We start from the raw sequence: 25,526 nt of genomic DNA on the forward strand, positions 1-25,526 counted from the left end.
CTCCCCTAATCCTGTATGATCAAAACCTTCCAGGCATTCACCCAATACGTTTGCTATTCATTTTCTCACTCCAGCAATTAACCAATCCACTGAACAAACCTAATCAGGCATCCTTGCAAAGTAAGCTTTATTAAAGGAAGGATTTTGTGATCTGGAGCCCAATTTAGTTAATGCATCAAGTGAATTTTAATCCACATAACAAAATTCATGTGTCTTGAAAATGAAATACACAAATTTGCTGTGATGTGCCAATACATTTATCCTTCTGGAAATTATGATAAAAGAGGTGTAATTGGTGGTTTTGTTGACAGCTGATTGATCCAATTGAAATTTCTGCCTCTTCTTGTTATACACAAGCAAGCTAGTTATATGCATTTGCTTATATACATGGAAGGCAGTTGCATAGCTGGAGAAACAAATGCTGCCTTCACAAAGAACAAAATGAATGTACTGCTGTTAGCAACAACTTTCCTTTCCAAGCTTCTTATTTAAAGTATGCATTAAAGCAGTAAGATTTTTATCCTTAAGCATGAAGGGTGGGGGGAGAGGATCTGATTTCAGAAACTTATAAAGCCATTTGTCAGAGCATGAAGAATTATATCTTACTGAGATGATACAAAAAGAGGGGGGGAAACCCTTTATGAAGGCTTCGTTTTTGTTTTCAATGCAAGATCTTATGGCCAAAACTGCCTGCTTTAAACAGAAGTTTTTAAATCAATCACATAAATCTGTGCTACTGGAAAAAATGTTAGAGCTGTTCTTAATTAACTCCCTGGGTACATACAGTATCAGTCAGAAGCATGGAGGATACTGATAACCTTTTGTCGAAACATTTAAGCTTTCTTGGCATTGTCAATGTTTAAACAAATTCACGGAGTGGAAGGAAGAAAGGCCAAGTGTGTGGGGGTTGGGGGGGGGGAGACCATTCTATGTGTTTATCAAATCTGAAGCTATAATCAAACTAATGTTTGTTTCCATTTCCTAGAGAAAATTCTTACCTATTGCCATGCCTTTGTTTTTGTTTTTTTGGTGCCTTAAAGTCATTGTTGACTCTTGATGACTACTTGGACAAGTCCCTGTGGTATTCTTGGCAAGGTTTTCGAAAGTGGTTTGCCATCAGGGCTGAGAGACAATGAGTGGCTCAAGGTCACCCAGCTGGCTTTGCGCTAAGACTCATGATCACCCAGCTGGCTTTGTGCTAAGCAGTGTTTCTCAAACTTGGCGACTTTAAGTCCTGTGGACTTCAACTCCCAGAATCCCCCAGCCAGCATAGCTGGCTGGGGAATTCTGGGAGTTGAAGTCCACAGGACTTAAAGTCGCCAAGTTTGAGAAACACTGGTGCTAAGGCATGAAGAACTCATGGTCTCCTGCTTTCTAATCTGGCACCTTAACCACTACACCAAACAGGCTCCATCAAGACCTGAATGTTTTTGGTGCTCATATATCTGACCAAACCATTCAAATAAATTCATTGCATGATCAGTGCCTGTTTTCATCATTATACAAACTTCTGTGTCTTGCAAAGATATTCCCAACTGAACATTGAAATCTGCAATATTCTACACCTAGTGATCTCTCTGACACCTATTCTTTTTCACTTCCTCTCTTTCATATACACAAATTCAGTACCTAAATATGATTCCATTCAGATTTCGAAGAGTGGACCTACTGCATCTCACTTCCAAAAACACCAAACACCAAAGCAGATGCATCAGTAACACCTCATCAGTTTTTTTTTTAAAGAAAAAGCAGGGGCCTAGAGACAAAAATCTGTCTGAGGAGGAAACCCAATTCAAGGTTAATTCTTTTCTACGATGCCACTTCTCTAAAGCATCATCTTGTAAAGCAGCAGCCTTCACGCAGCACCTCACTGAACTCAACCAATTCAGAGAAAATCAAACAGAACTTTTCTCACCCTCAATTAAATCTTTGCTCCACAAAGTGCAAATTTTACTCATTTCTGACCCCACATATATTATTGCAGAATAATAGTGATGGGGAAAACTACTCAAACACTTTGCAAAAATTTAAGAGAAAACAATCTTAGCCCTGCTCATATGCAAATGGCTCCATCACATAGCATCATTGCTCTGTCTGCTAAAAATATGAAGCACATGTAACTACCACATCAACAACAACTCAGCCAGCCACCAATAATCCATTCTTATAGGTGATAGTTTCCCAGTCCTGAAGTTCCTTTAATATTATGATGGCAGAATGAAGCTGAAAAGACACCCTTTGTGATAGCTACTTCTTAACTATAATTGTGGCATGTACCCTGTTTCCCCAAAAATAATATTTTCTTTTTACCTCCAAAATAAGTGCTTAGCCTTATTTTCAGGGAGACATTATTTTTGGGGTGCAGGAGGCGGTGAGCGTGGTCACCTCATGGCTGCTGCTATGTTGCAATATTTTGGGGAGGGCTTATTTTGGGGGGAGGGCTTATTTTTGGGGGTGGGTGCATGCACTCAAAAGCCCAATTGGGTTTATTATCTGGGGAGATCTTATTTTCGGGGAAACCGTAAAGTAGAGGGCCAGGGATGGAGGATAGCAAGCGTGACAGCCCGCCCAACCCAGGCAAGGACCGCTCTCCTTGTGGAAAGCACACCCAGTATCAGCATCCAACATACCCCCAGACTGGCCCTGGGGTTGCACAGGGGTCCCCAAGAAGCAGGAGCAGTGCCAGCCACTGCACAGCTCTCCCCCAGCATTCCCTCGTCACCCTGTGAGGCGATGATGCCGAGAGCCCTGGGATGTAAACAATTTTGTGGAAGAGAAGTCGGGCCAAATTCTGATCTCCACCATCCATTACCGCCACTGCTACTGCAAGAAATCACCTGGTAATAAGAGGAAGAAAGACCTAAATCTATTCTCCTGCTTCTCATGTAAAATCATTGATATATGACCTTTTTTTTCTGTTGTGAATTTCTGCACTGCTGTAGCATCATAAAAAGTCCATAGTTCAGTCTCCTTTCCTGTGCCAATAAAAGAAGCATATTGGGAATCCAAGATACAAGCTACTGCCACAGCACAATGCTCTTGGCGTTACTTTTGCCCTGACCTGGAAAGGCTGTTGAAGCAAGTTCAGTTAAATCCACATACCTGACATTTTCGTTGAGGATGTAGAGTTCATTGTTTTGCAAGCCTCCCCCTTTGAAGACATTGATCACTGCTGTTTGAACACTGCCAAACAGAAGGAGAAGGTTAGGGCAGTCATAAATAATGAATGTCATTGCCTGATTTACACAAAGCAATGAAACTGCAGTCAAGAACCGTGTAAATATATCAGAGAGTAGAGAAGGAGATTAATTGCCCTTAAATGACTTCTGCATTCCACCCCCCATGGAATCATTAGTCTCCTTTGCCCTCGGCTGTGGAGAGAAATATAATTATACAGATATCTAGAGACTAATACAGGCAGGTGCTAGCCAAAATTAAGTGCACCGCTGTTTCCTTCTGTCCTTATGTGGCTCTTACTTAGAGCACTGCCATGACTATTGCATCATCTTCTTTGGAAACAAAAAGCAACTCTGGAAATTTTGGCCACTGAGTATTCTGACTTCTTCAGACAAACACAAAGGCCAGTGATTAAACAGAGTTTGCTTCATTGCAAACCACAAAAGAATACTTTCTTATAAAAGAAAGAAAGAAGAGACAAAGTGTTGTGCATGTTTCACAAAATGCAAAAACTTATCTCTGTAGGACTGCATGGCCAAATCACTGTGGAACTGAATTAACCCAGGCTCCCCCCCCCCAAAAAAAAACATGAAAAAATGTTTGCCAAGATAACAGAATTCAAGAAAATAAGGATCCTTTTACTAGTTCCTTCACTAATAGTTATCTATAAATATATTTGTACAAACTATCCACTTTCAAGCCAATCACAGTTCTCAGCTAGCACCATGTGGAGTTGAGAGGGAGATGGAAGTAGAATCAATCATTGCTGTCTGCAACAATTTGTAAATGCTCCCTGCACCATTAACTGCAGGCATTTAAATAGGGCTATGCTTCTAGTTACTGATCTCGTGATAATTCACAAAGGTAGTCCTCAATTTGCGGTAGTTTAATAACTACATTTATGATGGCTTACCAAATGGTCATGCTGTCCCCCTTGTCTGCAGTCACATGATTTCATTTCAGGCTTTTGGTAATACATTTGCATTTACAAACATGTCAATTGTCTTGTCGTCATGTGATTGCTATTTGCAATTTTCTGTGTTGGCTTCCCCAGAAAGTCAATGGGAAAGCCAGCAGGGAAGGACATGTAGGGGTGGTGGTGGAAGATTTTAGGTTCATTCCCCCAGTGCAGCAAAGAATTTCCCCTTCCCTCCATACAGCGAAGGAAAATCCATGCATGCACTGGAGGAACAAATCTCATATCTGGCCCACACAAAAAAATCCAGCAAATACCTTTGTTCTCATGATCATTTGGAAGGCCCCTTCTTAAAAATAGGGGTTTTGGAGAAGGAGCCTTCTGAACCACCTCAAGAATGGGGCCCGCTTGCAGGATGGAGCAAGTGGCCTCAGCAGCTGCAGATTGCAAAAGTAAATGGACCTAGGCATGGTGGGGTAGCAAGAGGACCTGGGTTTCCCAGTGTAGTGGGAGGCCCAGATCTTTTCCCCAGGATTCTACTTAACAGCCTACAAAGGTACTTAACACTCACAACTGGAAGAGCTGGGACTTCTGTCATTAAATGAAATGACATCTAGCTGAATTACCATTTTATTTAATGATTAAGATTCTGGGTCCAATTGTAGCCATAAATAGAGGGCTACTTCTACAGCATAGAATCACAGTTTGATACTATGAGAAATGCCCTTGAGGGAGCTCACTTTTTTTCTCTCTAAACCACTACTGGTAACCATTACATCTGAATCAACAAACTATGTTTGGAACTTTTTCTTCTTAGCAGAATTTTAAACCATAACTTGACAGGTTAACCAAGCAATAAAAGTAGAATTAACTGTAGCCATCAAATCATTTTCAATACATACTCCAAGATGTTTTTTGTAACCACACTTTAAAATCACCTAGACACACCTACACAGAAATCTTTCTAGTGTGAAAAAATCCCCGTCAGGATATTGTCAAGTTCTCACAACATGTTATCTCACAAAACCAGACAGATTACTCAAGTTTATTCACTCACTCCCTTGAGGAATTCAGGAAAAGTTTAAACCAGATTTGATCCAAAATCTTTTCCTTTGCACACCAAAGAGGAAAAATGATCCCCTCCCAGAAGATACATACAATTGGTGAGAAATCTACAGAATTGCACAGATAGTTTTTGAATTCAAACACACAGAGAAATCCAGTAATGCCGTAAGAAGAGCATTATAAGGCATAAAAGAGCTCTGAAATATTTTGAGTACAAGAGGGAAAATGTTTTATTGAGTGCACACATCCTCGCTGTGGACAATTCCTTTTACTAAATGCACCTTTCTCAGGATACGCTGTAGCTATAATGTACAACCACGTCATCCCTGAAAGACATCTCACTGCTTTAAGGAATTACCATGCGAGAGACCTTGCACATTCTGAAGCAACTTTTTACCCTCTAAATCCAAGTCTCAAGGCATCAAATATACATTCATGGGATGCTTCTCACCTGTTCCAGGCAGAGTTTGATCTGAACTGTAGAGATTGCCGAGCTGCCAGGAATCGTGGCAAATCACTTAGCACTGGGGAGCTCATGAAACGTGGCCGGGGCTTTCGGAATGAGCCCATCTTCTGAAATTGGAACTCAAAAGCTCGAGCTATGATGGAATCGATGTCATCTGTTTAGACGGAAGGGGATGAGGAAATGGATTTGCATGAGGATATTGAGGTTAACTGGCAGGGAAGATACTTCTGTTTCCTCAGGAATCAGAATTTAACCTGTCAAAAAGTGGAAATAACAAAGAAAAATTGAGGCTTGAACATGCTTTATAAACTATACTACTGTATATGACAGACTGACCTAGCACCACTATTCTGAGATGGTTAACTCATTGTAATTAAAAATAAAAACTCTTTCATTTTAAGTTCATCCTTAACAGACGTTCTGGTTTTTTAATGTTAATATGCCAGTATTTAGAATCTTTTGGGAAAAAAAACAAAAAGAAGATTGGCTTAAAAACCCATGTTTGTAATAAATGTATAGAAATCAGGACACATAAAAAAGAAAAGAGTAAGGAAGAGGAATGTGCTATCTATCTATCCATTCCCCCCCTCTCCATCTCTATCTCTCTCTATGCCTATCTATCTTCCTATCATCTATCTCTATCTACCTACTTACTATCTATCTAGCTATCTATTATCTATGTAATCTATCTATCTAAGGAATAAGTCATGCCATTATTTTGTTCAGAAGGTTTTACCCACACTGAATGTAGCTACCTCTTAAGGATTTTTAACATTGCAACATGCCTAACCCAAGTACAGCAGGCACACTGTCCCACTTATGCAGGTCTGTTAGGAAGGATCCCCCATTATTTAAAGGAGCACTGAAAAAAGCAGGCCCAGGGGTTTTGTTAAAATTCCTCTAGGTCTAATGAAGAATTGCTGAAAATTGTCAAAGGCTCGGAGCTTTACTGTAAAGCAATGTTGCAATCTATTCCTTGTGAAATCACTACATACCAATGAGGAAGGCTAAGGTTGGTAATACTATACTAAGCTTTTGGATCATTACCAGTGGAAATTTCCTTTACAGTTTAGACAATGCCACTCCCACTTGCTAGGACTGTCACCATGCCAAAGGGGATTTGGGTTGCCCAAACTGGTTTTGTTTTGACTTTAAATGTAGTTCTCAGGTCAAAGCTAGACAATGGGAATTTTAGATCTATACATTTTCTTTAATCATCAGTGTTAGGCAGGGACTTAGAAGGCATCTCCAAAATTGCCCGTGCTTTTCCTATAAAATAGTATAGTATATTAAAGATCATGAACTGAAATTTCTGATTCACATCTTAAGCTTATAAGAAGCTTGTTTCGACCACAGTTTCGACCCCACCTTGCAATATATGGATAATACTGTATATTACTTCAAAGTCATGATAATCAAGCATAATAATAATGAGTACAATTGGAAGGTTTTACATTTCTATAGAATTTTCATCTTGACAAACATGCAATTTATATTCCAGTATCAGGAAGAGAGTAAGTGCAAATGAGAGAGACTTTAGTGGATCATGATCAACCCAAAATCCATTCCTTCTTCTAAATATGACTAAGCTTGAGTCTAACCCAAAGACTATCAATGTTTGTTTATTCATGTCAGAAGCATCAAGATTAATATGAGACATAGTATATGATATAAAACTTAATATATAAAATGCAAGATTAAAATATGTGCAAATTAAACAGATCTTGCCCAGAAACTAGCAACATTAATTGCATTCTGTTGTGTTGCTCTGAAGTCCTCATGTGTACACTGATCAGGACATAAAGAGCAGGTGCACATATGTGTTTTTGTCTGCATGTTACCACAATCATAAACGAAAAAAGCTAACAGAGAGTCCCATTTGTTCAGAGTGTTTTGGGGTTTGTTGTACCAATGCACAGTCTGTTCAATGATTTCTGAACTTCCCAGCTTTCTTCAGTCTTTACAAAATACTGTAATTTAAAATATTAGTGATATTAAAATAGGTTAAATTTCTATTTTATTTATTTTATTGAAATATTTTATATAGTTGCCTATTCACTCACAGTGACTCAAGGTGGCTTACAGATAATTTTAAAAATGTAGAAAAATAAAAAAGGAAAAATAACAAAATAATAATAAAATAAAATAAAAACCCACCCACCCCCTCAACAACACACATTCAAATCAACCATTTAATGAGTTCCATCCCAGTCTGGCTTCCCTACGCCGCTGGCAAAACCACATCTTCAGAGCCTTCTGAAAGAGTGCTGGAGTGAGGACCAGTCTAATTTCTAGAGGGATGATGTTCCAGGAGGAGGGAGACACTATGGAGAAGGCCCTCTTCTGGGTCCCGCCAGATGTTTCTTCTTAGGGGACGGGACCTGCAACATTCCTTGCCTCCCCACTCTAGTGGGGTCAGGTAGATGTGACCAGCAAGAGATGTTCCCTCAAATAACCTAAGGTTTATACTACCATAGATAAATTCCTTTAAAAAAATATGTGATAGATTTTTCTTCTCTAGAAAAACAGCAAATATTCTTAAAACAAAGAGGTTAATCCAATAAAGTATTGGCTCTAATCTGCTTAAATTCTCTTCAATAAATTCTACTTTCATTGGGTAGAAAATGTCCTTCCCTTAGATAGCCAACTTCATCCTGAACACATAAAGACATAACTGTATAGCATGTTTAGTACTATAAAAGTAAATGATTGACAAAGAAAAAGGTGCAAGTGTTCCTATAGACTTGTTAAATTACAACTGAAATTTGAAATGAACTCAACAATATCTATTCTAAAGGCAAAACTAGGCATCACAGTCTTGGGTTAATTCAGGGATAGGCATTCAACTCTCAATCTATTTTATGTCCTCCCCAGATCTCTTTCACACATGGTTTCCCACAATTTAGGGAAATTAATTCATAATCCATTAGCAATAAAAACTTAACTTACAGATTTTTATTTTAAAAATAAAATCCCTATATTCACTCTCTGTCAAAAATAGAAAAAAAAATACAAAACACCCAATTTTGGTTACATCTATATGAGTAACACAAGCTTGCTCAACTAGGAATCTCACCGTTGTATAAAAAAACTATTAAATGCCACCCCATTTTCCTTTAGTTAAACAGCAATATAGAAGTTGACTGGTCATTGGCACAGCCAATTGCAATCAAATTCTCCCTCAGCACACCAACTCAGGAAAAATCTCCCCCAATGCTAGGGTTTTCTTTTCCCTATAACTAAGCACTGCAGAAAGAAAAAAGTTAAACTTATTTATATGTCATAAAATTATCTTTTACTGTATTTAAAAACAAAAGATAAAGATCCTTTAGTACATTCTTTCCAAACTTATATGTATCAGTTGTACAATTCCCACAATTTTTGCTTACAGATAATCCTCGACTTCTGACTACAAGTTACGCCCAAAATTTCTGTTGCTAAGCCAGATAGTTGTTAAGTGAATTTTGTCCCATTTTACATACTTTCTTGCCACAGTTGTTAAACGAATCACTACGGTGGTTAAATTAGTAACATGGTTGTTAAGTGAACCTGGCTTTCCCATTGACTGCTTGCTGGAAGGTGGCAAAAAGTGATCATATGATCCCATCATATGATTGCATCATGATACTGCAACCATCATAAATACAAATCAGTTACCAAGCAACTAAATTTTATCACGTGACTATAGGGATGCTACAACAATGATAAGTGTGAACAGTGGTCCTATATCACTTTTTCAGTGCCACTGTAACTTTGAATGATCACTAAACTGCTGTAAGTCGAGGAATACCTATATAATTGAGTAGAATGGTATATAACAAAGACAAAGAAGAAGAGAAAAAGATGAAGGTGGATTTAGAGATGGACAAAATCACCACCCATCTTGTAGGCTTCTTACCTAAACATACGTCACATTCATATTCACTCCCTCTCAGGCTTTGATTGCCTGTTTGTTTTCCTAGAGCAGGGGTGTCCAAACTTGGGAACTTTAAGACTTGTGGACTTCAACTCCCAGAATTCCCCAGCCGAAGTCCACAAGTCTTAAAGTTCCCAAGTTTGTACACCCCTGTCCTAGAGAAATGTGAATGAAGAGCCAGAGAAGCACTATTTATTTCAGCTTCTTGAAACAGCAACTGTCCAAGTAAGGCTTTCATAGAAAGTCTGGAAAACAAAGTTCAGCCTTCAGGTCATAGGTTTCCCCATCTCTAGTACAAATCATTGTGCAAAAGTATTGATGTTCAAAACAAGGAAATTCCAAATCACTCACAAACCTTTGTTATCCTGAATTCAAGGGAAATACAACTAGAAGGTTGAACTAAGTTCAGAAGAACTGGATGGATGATGAAATTCTTATTTCTCACCCAGAATGTTAGAATTATAGATCCCATGGTTTCCTGGATGGAAGGCTTTGATTTGGGGTGGACAGACTGATAGTGGTTTTGATGTTTTTCATTAATACAGTTCCTGTTACAGGAAGGCTCATCTTTTTTCAGTGATATGCACATAGCACTAATCAAGACCTTTGTATTATTATTATTAAATACGACCTTTGTACGTCTTAGGCACTTTTGCTGTTGTAGATCTTCCTTAAGTGAAAACAATAGTATTAAAAATATTTTGCAAGGTATTCAATACTTATTCATATTTTGCAGAGAAATGGGGAACAGTAAATAATATATGCATTTTATAATAATAATTAACCCACAAGTGATTATTCTGTTTGCCCAAAATAATCGAAGTTACTAAATTTTAGTATTCACCTTGTGCCTATAGGTTACAAAGAAGATAATTGGTTTCATGTTCTAAGTGTTTGTGTTTCGTTGGTGGTTTTTTAATTAAAAGGCATGGGAATAAATGATTTATTAAAAGGCATGAAAATAACTTCTATTTCATTTCTTTCTTCCCTATTTAAAAAGTGAGTAAACATTTTCATGAGCCTTAGGCCCTATTGTGCCTAATGAATAAATCAATCTTGGCACTATATTATATTAAAAAGCTTCAGAAGCAAAACATATAATTTACATCTGATCATCAGTAAATCAGAAAACAAATTGTCAAATATACTTTTCACTGCTATTTTTCAGATAGCTCATATCCTTACATTTAGAACAGTATAAACCAGTCACTGAATATGACATTTTTACTTAAACCAAACAGCTGGTTTCGTTGCAAGCTTTTGAATAATTTGTCCAAGTCTAGAAATTACACTTTCTTCTCCTTAAAGAACATCTTCTTTACATGTCATTACAACAATAAAACAACTAGTTTATTCAGTAAACAATGTTAAATCAGACTGACCATAAAAGTTATTTACAAAGGTAAAATAAAACATATATTTTATTACAGCTAACCATATGTATGTAGAATACGCTGCCTAACAGTGCAGTTATCTCCAAGATAAGGAAACCCAAAGGGGTAGAATTATAAAATGAAAACTAAATTGAAGATTAGAGGCAGAACTAAATCAAATTTCACAGAGCTTTACAACATTTGCTGCAGAGACAAGGAATTTCCCAAGGCTAGACCAGATGCTGAGAAAGGAAAGCAATCTCTTTTTTTTTTCTGACACATGGTTTCCTATCTAATCCTGATAAGAAATTCTCCTCTTAACAAATTACCAAGACTTTATTACCTATATTTCAAATTTAGAACAGTGTCACTGTGCTAGTTAATCTCAGATGTAATCTGGATAAAGACACAAAGAAACTGCCCTGTGAGAGCTGATCACTAGCTGGAATCCCAGCTGACAGTCAGCAGTTACAACCTATATTATCAACAGAGATATAGAGATAAAGGATACATAGCAACCAAAGAAATATTAGCAAATTTGTTTTCCAGTATCATCTCAAAATATACCAATGGAACATGTTTGCAATATATTTTGGCATGATGAATAGGGGGAGGAAAGTCATATGTCTCATTTCTAATTTAAAGGTTTTGGCCATTCTTAGTGGAAAGCAGAGTCATGTTTCAAATGTTGCTCACATATATAAACTTTTAGCATCTTTAATAAAGCCAAGTATTTGCCATTTCAGAAGTTTACAACACTAAACTGATCTTTTCTGGACCCCCAAACAATGCAGTCAGGGCCGGTCAGTCCTTGGATGAGACCAGAGGTGATATTAAGCAAGTTCTGACCAATTCTGGAAAACCAGTAGCGGAAATTTTGAGTAGTTTGGAGAACCAGTAAATACCACCTCTGACTGGCCCCACCCCATCTATTCTCCGCCTCCTGAGTTCCAGCTGATCGGGTGGGAATGGGGATTTTGCAGTAACCTTCCCCTTCCACACCCACCAAGCCTCGCCCACCAAGCCATACCACGCTCACCAAGCCACACCCACATAACCGGTAGTAAAAAAAAATTTGAATCCCACCACTGGATGAGACACATCTAGGAAAACTCAGGGCTGCAAATAAAGGTGGAAGTTTTAAAAAATCCTAAAAAAGGCAATGAAGCACTTCCATCCATGAAGTGTTTTTAACCTTTTAAAATACCATAGATGAAATCCTTTAGTAGAAGGATGGTTTTGTAATAGGGCTGACCAGTGGTGTCCATAGGACCTCAAGCTTTCCTCAGAAAGATACAAGAGTTGCAACATCACACTGCACGCTACACCCTTTTCAGGCATGCATGCATGCAAGTTACAACACATTTAGGAAAGTAATAGGCATACATTGCAACATTGCTTTTGTCAGTATGCCTGGGGATTCCTCTGGTACTGACTAAAAATGCTAGGGGTGTCAAACTGGTGGCCCTTGGGCCAGATGCATCACACGCAGGCCACGCCTACCCCAGCTCCGCAAATGGGAAAAATGTTACGAAACGTCACGCAATAGCAATGTGATGTGGCAAGTTTGACACCCATGTGATAGAACAACTTTGCAAATAAATGCTTGAGAAGTATTGGCCTACAAATAATTCTAGAAAAATATTGTCCTGAATATTTTAATGTTACGCCAGAACCTTATTATTTTTATCAAGATTTCATTAATCCAGGGTTCAAAAGCTTACAAATTAATCCCTATTATGCCAATGTAATTTACTTATGAGAGGCGGAGTAAATCCTCTTCTCATTTTTAAGCACTTTTCTTTTAATCTTCTGGCCACCTGCTCTTGATTTTTAACCAGCTAGGAGATTATTTCACTTTTCTTCTACCTGTGGATTGTCCTTCTGCCAAATAATATTCAAAAAAGTTTGAAAGATATTAGACATCACTTAAATGTGTGTGTGTGTGTGTGTGTGTGTAATCAACACTATAGGTTGTAAAATTTTAAGATTCCTATCCATTTAGCAGTCAAGAAGCTACAACATTTGCTGCTTGCTTCCTTTTGAAATCTAGTCCATCTTTTATTGTTTATATGATTACAAAAATTGTTTATAGGGATCATTCTCTATACTGACTGAACTCTTTATTCTATAAACAATGTCACCTAAAAAACCACCTCCTGGAAAGCCTGGCTTTGCTGCCTCTGCCCCGACATCTACAACCTCCAGTCCTAGTACACAATCAACGATAACAGCTTTAATGCAACCTAAATCTACGGAGATGGAGTTTCAACAAATGTTCCAGCAACTCCTACAAGAACAAGAGGAAATAAAGAAACAACTGAAGGAGATGAAAGAAGAAATTAAAGAGAACTAGGCCAAAATTAATAAGAACTCACAGAGACTTGATCTTTTGGAGGGTGGGGCGGCTGAGATGAGGGAGGGGATGGAAGGGGTGCAGAAGGGAAACAAAGAACTTGACACTCAACAAATGAAAATAGAGTTTGAGAGAATGTCTTTTTATCTTAGATTCCAAAACGTGATGGAGGCAGATGATGAAAATATAAGGGACATCATGACAAGCATTTTGGCTGAATACATCCAGAAGGAGAAACAACAGATGGGGTGGGAAATAGACCTGGTTTATAGAGTGAACTCAGCCTACGCTAGAACACATAACGTTCCCAGGGAAGTACACATTAAATTCCTTAGGAAAAGTACAAGAGATGAAATTCTGAGTGCACAAAGGGGCAAGCCTTGACCTACAAAGATAAGGAGATAACCATTCTGAAACAGATCCCCAAGAAAGTGAGGGAAAAAAGAAAAAACTATTTGCAATTAGCGAATAAATTATAACAGAAGGGGGTGTGGTTTAGATGGTTGATGCCTGAAGGTATGCTAATATTCTGGGAGGAGACAAGAGTCAGAATTAATACACCCATAGAGGCGCAGGCCTTTATGGAAAAAAACAAAGTACTCCTAGAAAAAACAGATGATTCCTCAACAGACATACAGGACACGGGAGGGGCCGGAGCTCTGTCGGTGGGGGGAGATGGGGCGATACCGAGAAAGCTCAGATCACAAAAATGAGTAAGAAAATCCACCTGACATAAACTGATCGAAATTATCAATTGAATTTATATGCTGACTATATGTTACTACTTAATACTGAATCTTGTGTAAATGTATACTATGAGTATGGAGGGGGGGTGCACCTACCGCATATCACAACTGCCAAAATTTTTAACCTTTCCTTTACCTTTTTCCCTTGTAAAACATCAAAAAAACCAATAAAACTTTATTAAAAAAAATTGTTTATAGGTACAGATGATAATTTCTAGTCTCCTGTTATATGTTGCTAAACACATAAGTTAAAACAAATATGTACTTTTTCATGCGAGTTCATGAAGCAAATATGAGAAGATTTAAACATTTATTGTCAGTCATTGCTCATCAGCCCTTCCAGGTAAGCCTGATAAGAAATATGACCAAGTGAGCTAAGGCTACTTGATTATAAGGCTACATTAACAGAAAGTTACAATCTGAAAGAATACTGCCACCCCTTTTAACAGACTGATCAATTAATGCAAGCCCGTCCTAAATTTCTGTCTCCATTAAGAACAGGAGGCTCTTCCCTCTGGTCTGATTGTTTCCCAGGCAACATATTTTCTCCTTATCCCTCAAAGTCATTCCCACATACCATTACACTTCTATACATCACTATGTACATGAAGTCATTTCCATCTGTTCCAAGAATAATGTGCATATTGCCAAGCTTTGTTTTTATTTTCTCGTCCTGCGTAAAGATATTTCTGGTCAAATTCTCTAGTTACAAAAAAGGAAAGCAAAAGAGCAAAGAGATCTGATTGAGCATTACACGTACCCACAGAATTCTGAAAAAGACTCATGACTGTACTAAAGTTTACATAGAATTAAAAAATGAACTAGCTTATTTTGTAGATGACCCCTACTTGAGAAATAGAATGATGTGCTTTTGAAATGAGTTATATATATATGATTTTTATACCTATACAGGATATCTGAAAACTGGTCCATGTCAAATCATTTAATACTTTCTTAACAATGCTATGGAAATGGCTTGTGTTGTCTTCATCTTTTAATTTACCATCAATCTAATTTGCAGCTTTTACTTTTACCAAATATCAACCAGACCTGACCCTATTCAACTGTGAAGTCCATAAAAGGTTGCCTTGTTTCTTATTAAAGGATTCATAATGTATGACACCACCTGAGGAGTACATTTATATAAAGACAGATATGTTAAACCATTTTGGAACTGATTTTATGAAACGATATAGTAGAGATTTTGATGCATCCAAACCATTTGCATTAACCTTTGCCTTGTGAGACAGAATATTCTACAAACAAGATTTTCTTCATCTTCCACAACAAAAATGCAATAGTATATTATGTAATTAATGATGTACAGATCACCTAGTCTACCAAATGCCAAACTTCCTTTAAAATTGGATCCAGGTTCAGCATTGCATTCTGTCTTCACTGGATATGGGCAGTGCACAAATGGCAGGGGCAAAAAAGAATAATAATAATAATTTCTGGACCCAGCAAGTATCTCCACCAGGCCAGCAGACTTTATTTAATCCAATTTTGAGGCCATTTGACTCCATAACCAAGAGTGGCTTAAAAATTCAATCATTCATTTATTCACTCAACTTGTATACCATCCATCTCACAAAAGGCAACTCTAGGCAGCTTAAAGACATTGAATAAAATGCACTATAAAACATTAAAACAATAAGTAAAAATCTTAAATTTAAAAAATGAATTAAAATAAAACTAAACAGGAGAGAGGGGGAGAAAAATATGCACAAAAGGATGGAGTACTATGTACTTCATTAAACCCCTTCAAAGTGCCACAGCCCCATTGGGACCAGAAGCTAATTGGAACTGCCATGACTTCAAGGCATTTTGGAAGGCCAAAAGAATGGATGCCGATCTGACCTCGAGAGCAAGATATTCCACAGAAAAGGAGCCATAGCAAAAGGCAAAGGCTCTTCTTCTGGACCACGTGCAAAAAAAGTAAGGGAAAGCAACCAACCAGAATGTTAAATCAGATTAAACTGCATTAAACCAAACCAGGGTCCACAGTCATCCCATCCCATGTTTTGGGACAACCACTAGATTTTTAACAATGTTCAAATATTATAAGGCTGGGAGCTGCACAGACCTTTAAAGTGCCAACACCATCTCCATCCTACATAAAGTTTGTTTGCACTCATCCAGGCCACCATTACCAGCCTCTTTGGACTAGAAAATAACTACATATCTCATAGACAAATTAGTAATGAAAAGTATCTATTCTGGAGTAATATTTTAATCCTTAATCACTATTACCATTTGTAGTACCAAAAGTCATCAAATAATGTTTTTTGTTGCTGTTCATCTCAATCCCACTACCAGTCACAAGATGTTCTGGAATGTCTTTATAACTCACTGTAACATTTTACGAGGAGACTTAGTGAAATAGATTACACAGACTGCCTAAATAATAATATCCGAAGTTGTCCTGTGCAGCAGAAATGCAGCTTTTAATAGGCCATGTAAAGATATATTTAGTCATAGTCTTCAGCTATAGTAAGGATATTAAAAAAATAAAGATTAACTTAAATTTCAGTTGATTTATACATTCTCTATTTATAAAGGATGATTAAGCTTTTTAAATACAGGCTGATTTTGGAAGTGCAGAAACATAGATGTTTGTTATAATCTATCCCATGATATTTTTCAAGTGCTCTACAATCCACTATTGCATTCTTTAACCAACAGTTATTTCAGTAATGCAACTTAACAGGTGAAACTAATATATGAGATAAGACTCATTACATACAAAACAAGATAGTTCAAGCCGTGATTTGTCATAATTGTGATGATTATGGCGTACAGCTCATGAAAACCCCAAATCCACAATCTCAGAAAATTAGAATATTACATGCAATCAATAAAACAAGGATTGTACATAGAATAATACCGGACCTCTGAAAAGTATAATCATGCATATGTACTTGGCACTTGGTTTGGGCCCCTTTTGCAGCAATTACTGCCTCAATGCGGCGTGGCATGGAAGCTATCAGCCTGTGGCACTGCTGAGGTGTTATGGAAGACCAGGATGCTTCAATAGAGGCCTTCAGCTCTTCTGCATTGTTCGGTCTCATGTCTCTCATCTTTCTCTTGGCAATGCCCCATAGATTCTCTATGGGGTTCAGGTCAGGTGAGTTTGCTGGCCAATCAAGCACAGTAATCCCGCAGTCATTGAACCAGGTTTTGGTGCTTTTGGCAGTGTGGGCAGCTGGAAAATGAAGTCAGCATCCCCATAAAGCTCATATGTGGAAGGAAGCATGAAGTGCTCCAAAATCTCCTGGTAGACAGCTGCATTGACCCTGGCCTTAATGAAGCACAGTGGTCCAAAGTCCTGTTGCTCAGTGGTCCAAAGTCCTCTTTTCTGATGAGAGCAACGTTTGCCAAAAGCACCAAAAACTGGTTCAATGACCGGGGATTACTGTGCTTGATTGGACTCTCCATTCTTCCTCCATACTCTGGGTCCTGGGTTTCCAAACGAGACGCAAAAGTTGCATTTTACCCCAAGATATGTAAACAGGGTGGAGTTTACAGAGCACACAAAATTGATTTAGCTTAACCACTGCTTATACATCAGGGTTCACTCACTATTTAGCACTGAGAGCACCCATGCAATTTTAGATTAATAACTACAGCTAAACCTTGTCTTATTGCATAGTACAAATGAACCTTGCTAAATAACAATTTGTAATATGACATAAATTAGAGGAACAATCACTAATATAGCTCTATCACTCTCTTTTCTCCTAATTTTCCAAGCAGACTTTTCTTCAAACCATGTCTTGAATTGTCTTTCTTCTTAGCATGTTTCTCTTTTTTTTAACATTTTAAATATTATATTCTTAAGTAAACAGGGTGCAGTGGTAAATTGTAGGGTTCTAATCCAAACTCTTAAAACATTAAGCATTGTTATACCCAACAGAAAATGCTTCCCAAAATTGTTTCCTCCAATTTGCTCTTTTCTATGTGCGCTGAGCTACCATCATCTCTCATTGCTTCTGCCTTTAAATATAACTTGGATAACTGCAACTAATTAAAAAAAAGCAGCTGCTAAAGTGGTCACTCAGTATTCCCACATCAATTACTTTATCTGGAGTAGCCAAAAGCTACATAATTTTTTTAATGTTTAGTATCTTTACTTTTCTTAACCAACAATCCTTAATTTTACAAGAAAATAAAATTAAAAATACAAACTAAATATAAATATAAAACATAAGATTTTTTTTTGTATCGGTATAAGAGTCACTGGTTTACCAATGAATTAAATACTATAAGCAAAATAAGCTTATTGTGAGAGTCCAGAAAATCTCCACCATAATGACACAAATTGCTGCATCCTTTGATTAGAAAATATTGCCTTTTCCAAAACAGATAAATCACACATTTCCAACAAATATTAGGGAATAATATCACTTTTCCAATTTAATACAATTTAATACAATAACTGATACAATTACAATTCCTTATAAAAAGCCAAATTCCAAAGCTTTGGTATAAAATTCAACATTACATTCACATTTTTAACATTTAAAACTTTTTGCCATAAATCTACAAATCTACAATAATACACAATCCCAAAAAGTTATTAAATGATCACATGACCATATAATGTGATTAATGAGTCTTCAATGTTTTTATACTCCCAGCATTAAAAAAAATCTGATGTCTACTCTTTCAAATGTATTATTTGGGGAGTCCAATATAAATATGATTTTTGATTTATTAACTTCAGTAATAAACCCTAATTTCAATGCATCTAGAAAGCATCCATGAGGGAAAGGCTGCCCTGGAGCCTATACTTACAATAATTGCCTAAATAATTATCATATTCAAAATTAGATATATTACCTCTTAATAGCTCTTAGTTATTAATCCACATTGTAATTATGGTATCTCCTATCTTGCAAAACATATTCTATGTACTGCTTTATGTAGACACCCCACTAAGTTCTACGTGTCTCATTCTGGAAAAGCAGATACAAGATTGCAACCTCCACTTCAAAGGGAAAATTCAAACCAGTAACTTTATTTTGAAAACATTTACTGCTGCTAAAATAACCTAATTTTTTAAAGACAAGTTGAAAGTTAAAAAGTTCTTTCATCTGCATATTAAGTTAGAAACTTTTTTTAAAAAAGATTACCTTTTCTTTTAAAGTCAGTCACACAAAAATGCTGCAAATCAAGATATTCTCAACATTCACCTTTATAGTAATAGGAATGCTGCTCCCTTCTTTCGTGGTATACTGAAAAGCAAACCTCTGCCCTTTAAGGAATCTGAGGCAATTGTGGCAAGACACTCAGCTGCAAGAGGGAAGAGGCAGAAGGAGGAAGCTCCTCCCACTTCAGTAACCCACCAGAAGCAGGATGCCTGCTAGCAGCCACAAGGAGAATAACATTTCAATTGGCTGAACTTCCAACCAAGAGAATGGTACGAGGCATCCATAAATTTAGCATTCTGTAATCCTGGATAGGTTTATGATAGGAATAAATTATATCAAGAGAAAAGGATGTTGTATTGGAAAGGGCAAAAGCCAAACTCAACAATCATTGTTTGAATGCAAATGGGTTTCTTTCTTCCCACAGGTGAGGCAACCAGGCAACAGGTACCCTTTTTCCATCACATCTTTGTACAGCAAGGAGTTTCAGCTGTTCAAGTGTATAAAGTGTACTCAAAGATAACTAAGGAAAGCTGGTCTTTATTGCTGCTAATCAGGGCATTCTATTAGCAAGTTCATAAAGTGGAAGGCTTTTGAGGTCATCTAATCCAACCCCCTTCTCAAGCAGGAGACCCTGTACCATTTCAAATAAATGGCAGTCCAATCTCTTCTTTAAAACCTCCAGTGATGAGCCACTCACACCTTCTGAAGGCAAGCCATTCCACTGGCTTAATTGTTCTGTCATGAAGTTTCTCCTTAGATCTGGGTTGCTTCTCTTCTTGATTAGTTTCCATTGATTGCTTCTTATCTTGCCTTTTTTTGCTTTGGAAAAATGGTTGACCCTCTCTTCTTTGTGGGAGGCCCTCAGATATTGAAATATTACTATCATGTCACCCCTAGTCCTTCTTTTCATTAAACTTAGAGGTACCCAATTCCTGCAACCATTATTCATGGCTTAGTTTCTAGCCCCCTAATCATCTTTGTTTGTCTTCTCTGCACTCTTTCCAGAATATTTAAGTGACCGTCCACTAGGACTTCACAATTCCTCTACACAAGGATGTCAAATTGGAGGCCCATCGGACAGAATCGTCATGTGCAGGCCATGTCCATGCCAGGTCTCTGAAGGGGGAAAATGTTGTGATACATCATGTGATGGCAACCGGAGGTAAAACCAGTGCTCTAGCAAGTTTTACCTCAGCTAAATTTCAATTATTATCTACTTTACATTTGGTTTTATTGCCTAAGTGTAAAACTTTACTTTTCTGTCCATTGAATTTTATTTTGTTAGATAGGGCCCAGTGTTAAGTCTGTTGAGATCCTTGTGGGTTGTTGGCTATTCCTGCCACCTTGGTGTCCTCAAATTTAATGAGTTCTCCTTCTGTTTCCTCATCTAAATCATTTATGAAGATTCTATCACAGCAACAGGAAATATGGTGTGATATTTATATCAGGAAATATGGAAGTTTAGTCTAAAACTTTCTGAAAGTTTGTGGAAGACTTATGGGATGCTGGCAGGTAAAATCCTTGTAAGTATCATCTCTAGTATTTTGGCTGGCTTTCATCATATTTTTTGAGGAAGGGGTCAAATTGCTATCATTCAAATCATTGTTCTAAAACACGGATGTCGAACTCACCACGTCACATTGCCTTCACATGATGTATCATGACTTTTTATTTTCCTTCACGGAGCTGGGGTGGGCATGGCCTGCATGTGATGGATCCAGGCTGCGGGCCGCCAGTTTGACACCCCTGTAAAAACAAATGTTAAGATAAAGTTCAATTCCCAGTTTAGCTCTACTTACATAGTTGGAACCATAATTTGTTTTCCTAGTGGTTTAAATATTTTATTTTGTTCCAATTAGCATTCTTATAATTTATTTTTTACTTTAAAAATCAGGTTCAATTTTCTCCACAAGCAGGACTGAACCCAAGTCTGGTTACCCCCCACATAAATCCTCTTTTGCTCACAATATGATGGAGGGACAAAATTTTCACCCTATTTCATTGGTATTAAAGATTTACTTTAAGTTGCTTAGAATGAGTCAAAGAAAGAAAGAAAGAAAAAAGGTCTATACAAAATGAAACTAGAGGAACGTATCTGTTTATCTCAACAGGTTTGTTTCCCAAGCAGCTTTTCAGCCTTCCTAAGATAATTTGGTTTTAATCTATTTAAATCATGCACTTATTCCATCTATTTTCACTTAACTGCTTGCCACGTAATCCATTTTAAGGTTCATATACTTTATTTTAAATTTTCACACTGTCAATTCCCACAAGAAATGTAAAATGCTAGAAATTCTATTTCTTCCATTGATGAAGTCAATACCTAACTGCTCTGTTTGCGATACCTTTTTTTACTTAAATAAATAAGAGATACAGCTTTATATTATTTTAGAGTGACATATAAAATTTCCTCAGCAGCCCAACCAACCTGACCCTCTTGTCTGCTTACCCCGTATTGTCCTATTGGAAAAAAAATCTGGGCTCTTTATTACAAACCACATTCATGATAATATGATAATATAATACATGATAATTATTCCAGAACTATTCATTGAAGTAATAGCAAATATTTAAGAAAGGAGCAAAAAGGGACCTTTTATCAAAAAGCTGGAGATGGAATCTGTTTTAAGACTGGAAATCTGCACCTTTCCCAGTCAGATTTCTTAAGATAAAAGTTTGTGAGGGATAACAAACAAATTAATTAAACTATCATGAAAAGTCTAATTCCTACTTGTAAATTAATGTGCTGTAACTGTCTAGATTTGTTTTATTATGGTCCTTGAAAAGATGCTTCTGTTCAGAATCAGAAATATGGACGGGAGATAGACAGAGAGTAGCTTTCCATATTGCCATAGTTGTATCCATCAGTCCCTTAAAAACCAGTCTGAAACTGACCTGAGAAGTGAATAGCAGAAAACATGTAGGAAACAACTTACATCAATTAACTGTCTCCAAACTGACTGATAAAAACAAAGTTACTCTCTGAGTCTTCCACTCCAAGCAAAGTTTCCCATTTCACCATCCATTCCATGAAAAGGGCAAGAAAGATAACTTTTAGTGCCAATATCAACACCACCACATCCATGGTTTAATTGCATTCATTATTCTGATCATTTGCAGTTTTTCAGTATTTTTTTCAAGTCCAGGATGGTTATCATACACCTATTTATAGTTATTATAAAATAAACTGGTTTGTTTTTGGAAAAAAAACCTCCAGTAGGAATTTTGCTTTTTTCACAGATCAGATTCCAGATTGATGTTTTCATTACAATCCCAAAGTCATTTTCCTGGCTGCTCGTATTTCAACAATATACATGTGAAATATATATCTAGCTAACTTCTAATATGATTTAAAGTTACATTTTTTATTTAAATGAAAATCTACTAATTCAAATTCATCTCTGCCTTCTCTTTTTTCTGTGTGAAATACAAGAAACTAGCATGCATATATAAAATATACTATATGCACAAAATGTAATATGAATTATAGCAGTATTGTTTTGATTCCATAAGACTTCATTTGGATGATTACAAGTCCCATAAACACTATCCTTTTGCATCTGGCACAACAAACTAGGAGATCTTCAATTAGCTGAAGTTTCTAATTTAATCAAGAAAGGCTATTTTAATACAGTTGCAAGTTACTTTAGTATCTTCACTTGTTTTGAAGCTGTGAAACCTAACTTATAGATTGGAAAGAACTAGAACTATCCTTTGTTCGCTGGGTCTTTTTCAGGGGCTACAATTTCCAAAATTTGTAATGACAATAGGCAACCACTGTGTTTTGTGGTATTGTAGAGTTAAAGTCAAGTAAAATTTGCACATAAGGAATCAGTCTTCATATTTTTAAAAAAACATGAATTTTCAAGATTAATATCTACTCTGCCAGATATTAAGGGGAAGGAGGGAAGGGGAAAGAGCATAATCTAACTTGCCCTTTTGCCATTAACAGCATTTCACTAAAGAAAATCAGTGTACTGAAAACATAACCATTATTTTTTTGTAAGCCTTCCAAGAACCATTTCACCAAATATAAATCAAATGTACATATACATCACTATAGCTAACCTCTCTATATAAAATCTCTGTTAGAGGTATAGAACATGAATAAGTTATGAAGCTGACCCAATGAACATTGAAATTTCTTACTCTTACTATTTGTTTAACAGGATTTAGTTGGAAGAAAAAGTGGGTAACTACAGTAAATCATGGTTTTTTAAAAAAAAATATAGTTGCAGGGGGAAAGCATGAGAGTAATGCAAATTATGCCAACTGTTATTAGTATCAATTTTACATTTGCATAATTATGGCACCACACATGTGACATTATGGAAATGATACTGCAAAAATATTATTTATTGGAAATGATACTGCAAAAATATTATTTATTGCATGTAAAATCTATGGTTCAAAAGTCCAGAAAATTAGAAGTTGCACAGTTGGTATTTATACAGCTCAATGTTCATCACATCATCTCATGTAAAAAAAACCTAAGGGGAAAAAAATCCAGTAGAATACAGGGAGATGCCTGCCATTCACCAATAGTCCTGTTCCTAACCTACTATTATATTTTCCTACTATTATGGCATGTTTCTAATATTGTTTAATTAGTAAGTTAGATTTCAAAATGATATTAATTGAGGCAAAGAAGTTCATAAAATTAATTCAGGAGTGATACATTAGAAGAAGGGTTGTATCAAATCCCTGTATGTTATTAAGATAAAAACAATTACTGTAGGACTTTGGTATAATTGATTAACTTGCCATATGTCTCTTGATTAATTTCAATGCAAGTAGGTATTGCAGTCACAGGGAAACATGTTCAACAGCTTCAACAAATCAGTCTTTAAAAAACCAGGAACAGATCATGCTTTTATCAGTACTCTCAATGTATTTTTGTCTTTATCCCGCTTTCAACAAGTAACCCAAAACTACTAAGCTGTTAAGGCTAATATCTCTAGATTCGGATGTGAGGGCGATCTGGCTGCGACATCTGTCACCCCTTTGATCACCAGGGCTTGATTCGGCTGATCTGGCTGGCTAGGCGGGTGTCCCCTTCCTCCCTCACCGCTCCATGTGCATCCCTCCCGAAGCTGCGCGCTTGGTGCAAGAGGACGACCATCCCAGATAGAAGGAATGTACCAATCTTCGGTCAAGGGTATACGATAGCTGCGCTCCCCTGCTAGAACCTCCAAACAATCTCTAGATTAGTTTGTTTCAAAAGAAAAAAGGCCAGGTTTATCATGGAAAATACTTAGCACACCTGCTGCATTAAAGAGATTTTTTAAATATTCAAATTCAGGCTCAAACCCTCTGGGGTGTCAAACTCAAGGCCCGGAGGCCAAATCCAGTCTGCGGGGTACTTAGAGAGGCCGCCCTAGAAACAGCGAAGGATTAGCTCACAGTGCTTCTGCCAATGAAAATGGGCTCCTGAGCTCCGTTTTCGGTTGCCACAGCCTCTTACAACCCTCTGCCAGTGAAAACCAGTCTCCCAAGCCCCATTTTCACTGGGAGAGGGTTGCAGGAGGCTGTGGCAGCTGAAAACAGAGCTCGGGATCCTGTTTTCATTGCCAGATCACTCAGGCCACCACAGGTGCACCCTCCACAGAAGTGACATCGAGCTGGCCATGCCCACCCTGGCCTCAGGCCTCACAGCCTCCCAAGGTCAAACACAACCCTGATGCAACTCTCAATGAAGTCAAGTTTGACACCCCTGCTCTAGGGCAAATAAGAGTTTTTGAGTGTGAAAAACTTCATTCCGCATAGCAAGCATGTAGAATGTTCAGAAGTAACAGTGGCTAAAAGAGGGTATTTTTGAGAAAGTAATATTCTCTATGCAGTGGGGGGGAAATCAATAAAGTAGAGTTTGGGTTAATTCAGAAGAGTTTCAGCCTAGCATCCTGTTTGTTGATTCCTTCTAAATTCTCTTTTTGTTGTATTTGTTGGAAGCATTATCTATCCACAATACAGTTTGATGCATGCACCATTTAGAAGTACAGCACCAATATAGGGAGAAGTTATTAATTGAAGCAGTGGTGGGTTCTGGATCCCGTTCCAACCAGTACGGTTGGAACGGGCCTGGCGGCATCCACATAGATGCGTGCAGCACGTGCATGTGTCTTAGTGCCTCCGCGAGCTTCCGCGATGCTCCAGCTGCTCAGCGGAGCATCACGCAGGTGCTGTACGTGCCATGCGCATGCACGGAAGCGCCGGAGACTTAAAAGACCGGTCAGGAGCTAGGGCAGGCAGGTGGGCCCTCCACAGCACCATACCGCCTGCAACCCACCACTGAATTGAAGGTACTGTAGTTTTTACATTGATACATTCTCCCCCCAAAAAAGGAAGAACTGCTTGCAAA

General features: G+C 37.4%; 1 protein-coding gene across 4 annotated transcripts in view; it reads right to left on the reverse strand.

Moving 5' to 3' along the window:
* Nucleotides 1–25,526, reverse strand: part of PRR5L (proline rich 5 like) — a 72,758-nt gene that overhangs the window by 44,409 nt on the left and 2,823 nt on the right. The window contains exons 2-4 of one of the 4 annotated variants that reach the window (XM_081936355.1): nucleotides 20,800–20,914; nucleotides 5,610–5,878; nucleotides 3,103–3,183 (exon numbers count right to left, since the gene is read on the reverse strand). In XM_081936355.1, coding sequence (XP_081792481.1) covers nucleotides 3,103–3,183; nucleotides 5,610–5,728 — 200 coding nt within the window. In that variant the 5' untranslated portion in view covers nucleotides 5,729–5,878; nucleotides 20,800–20,914. Of the gene's footprint in view, nucleotides 1–3,102; nucleotides 3,184–5,609; nucleotides 5,879–17,924; nucleotides 18,028–19,150; nucleotides 19,185–19,210; nucleotides 19,353–20,799; nucleotides 20,915–25,526 lie in introns of those variants that run through there. The other 3 variants (XM_081936354.1, XM_081936357.1, XM_081936356.1) reach the window with 3 other exon arrangements.

This window comes from Natrix helvetica, assembly GCF_964273705.1.
Source record: "Natrix helvetica genome assembly, chromosome: 1".
Lineage (NCBI taxonomy): Eukaryota > Metazoa > Chordata > Lepidosauria > Squamata > Natricidae > Natrix > Natrix helvetica.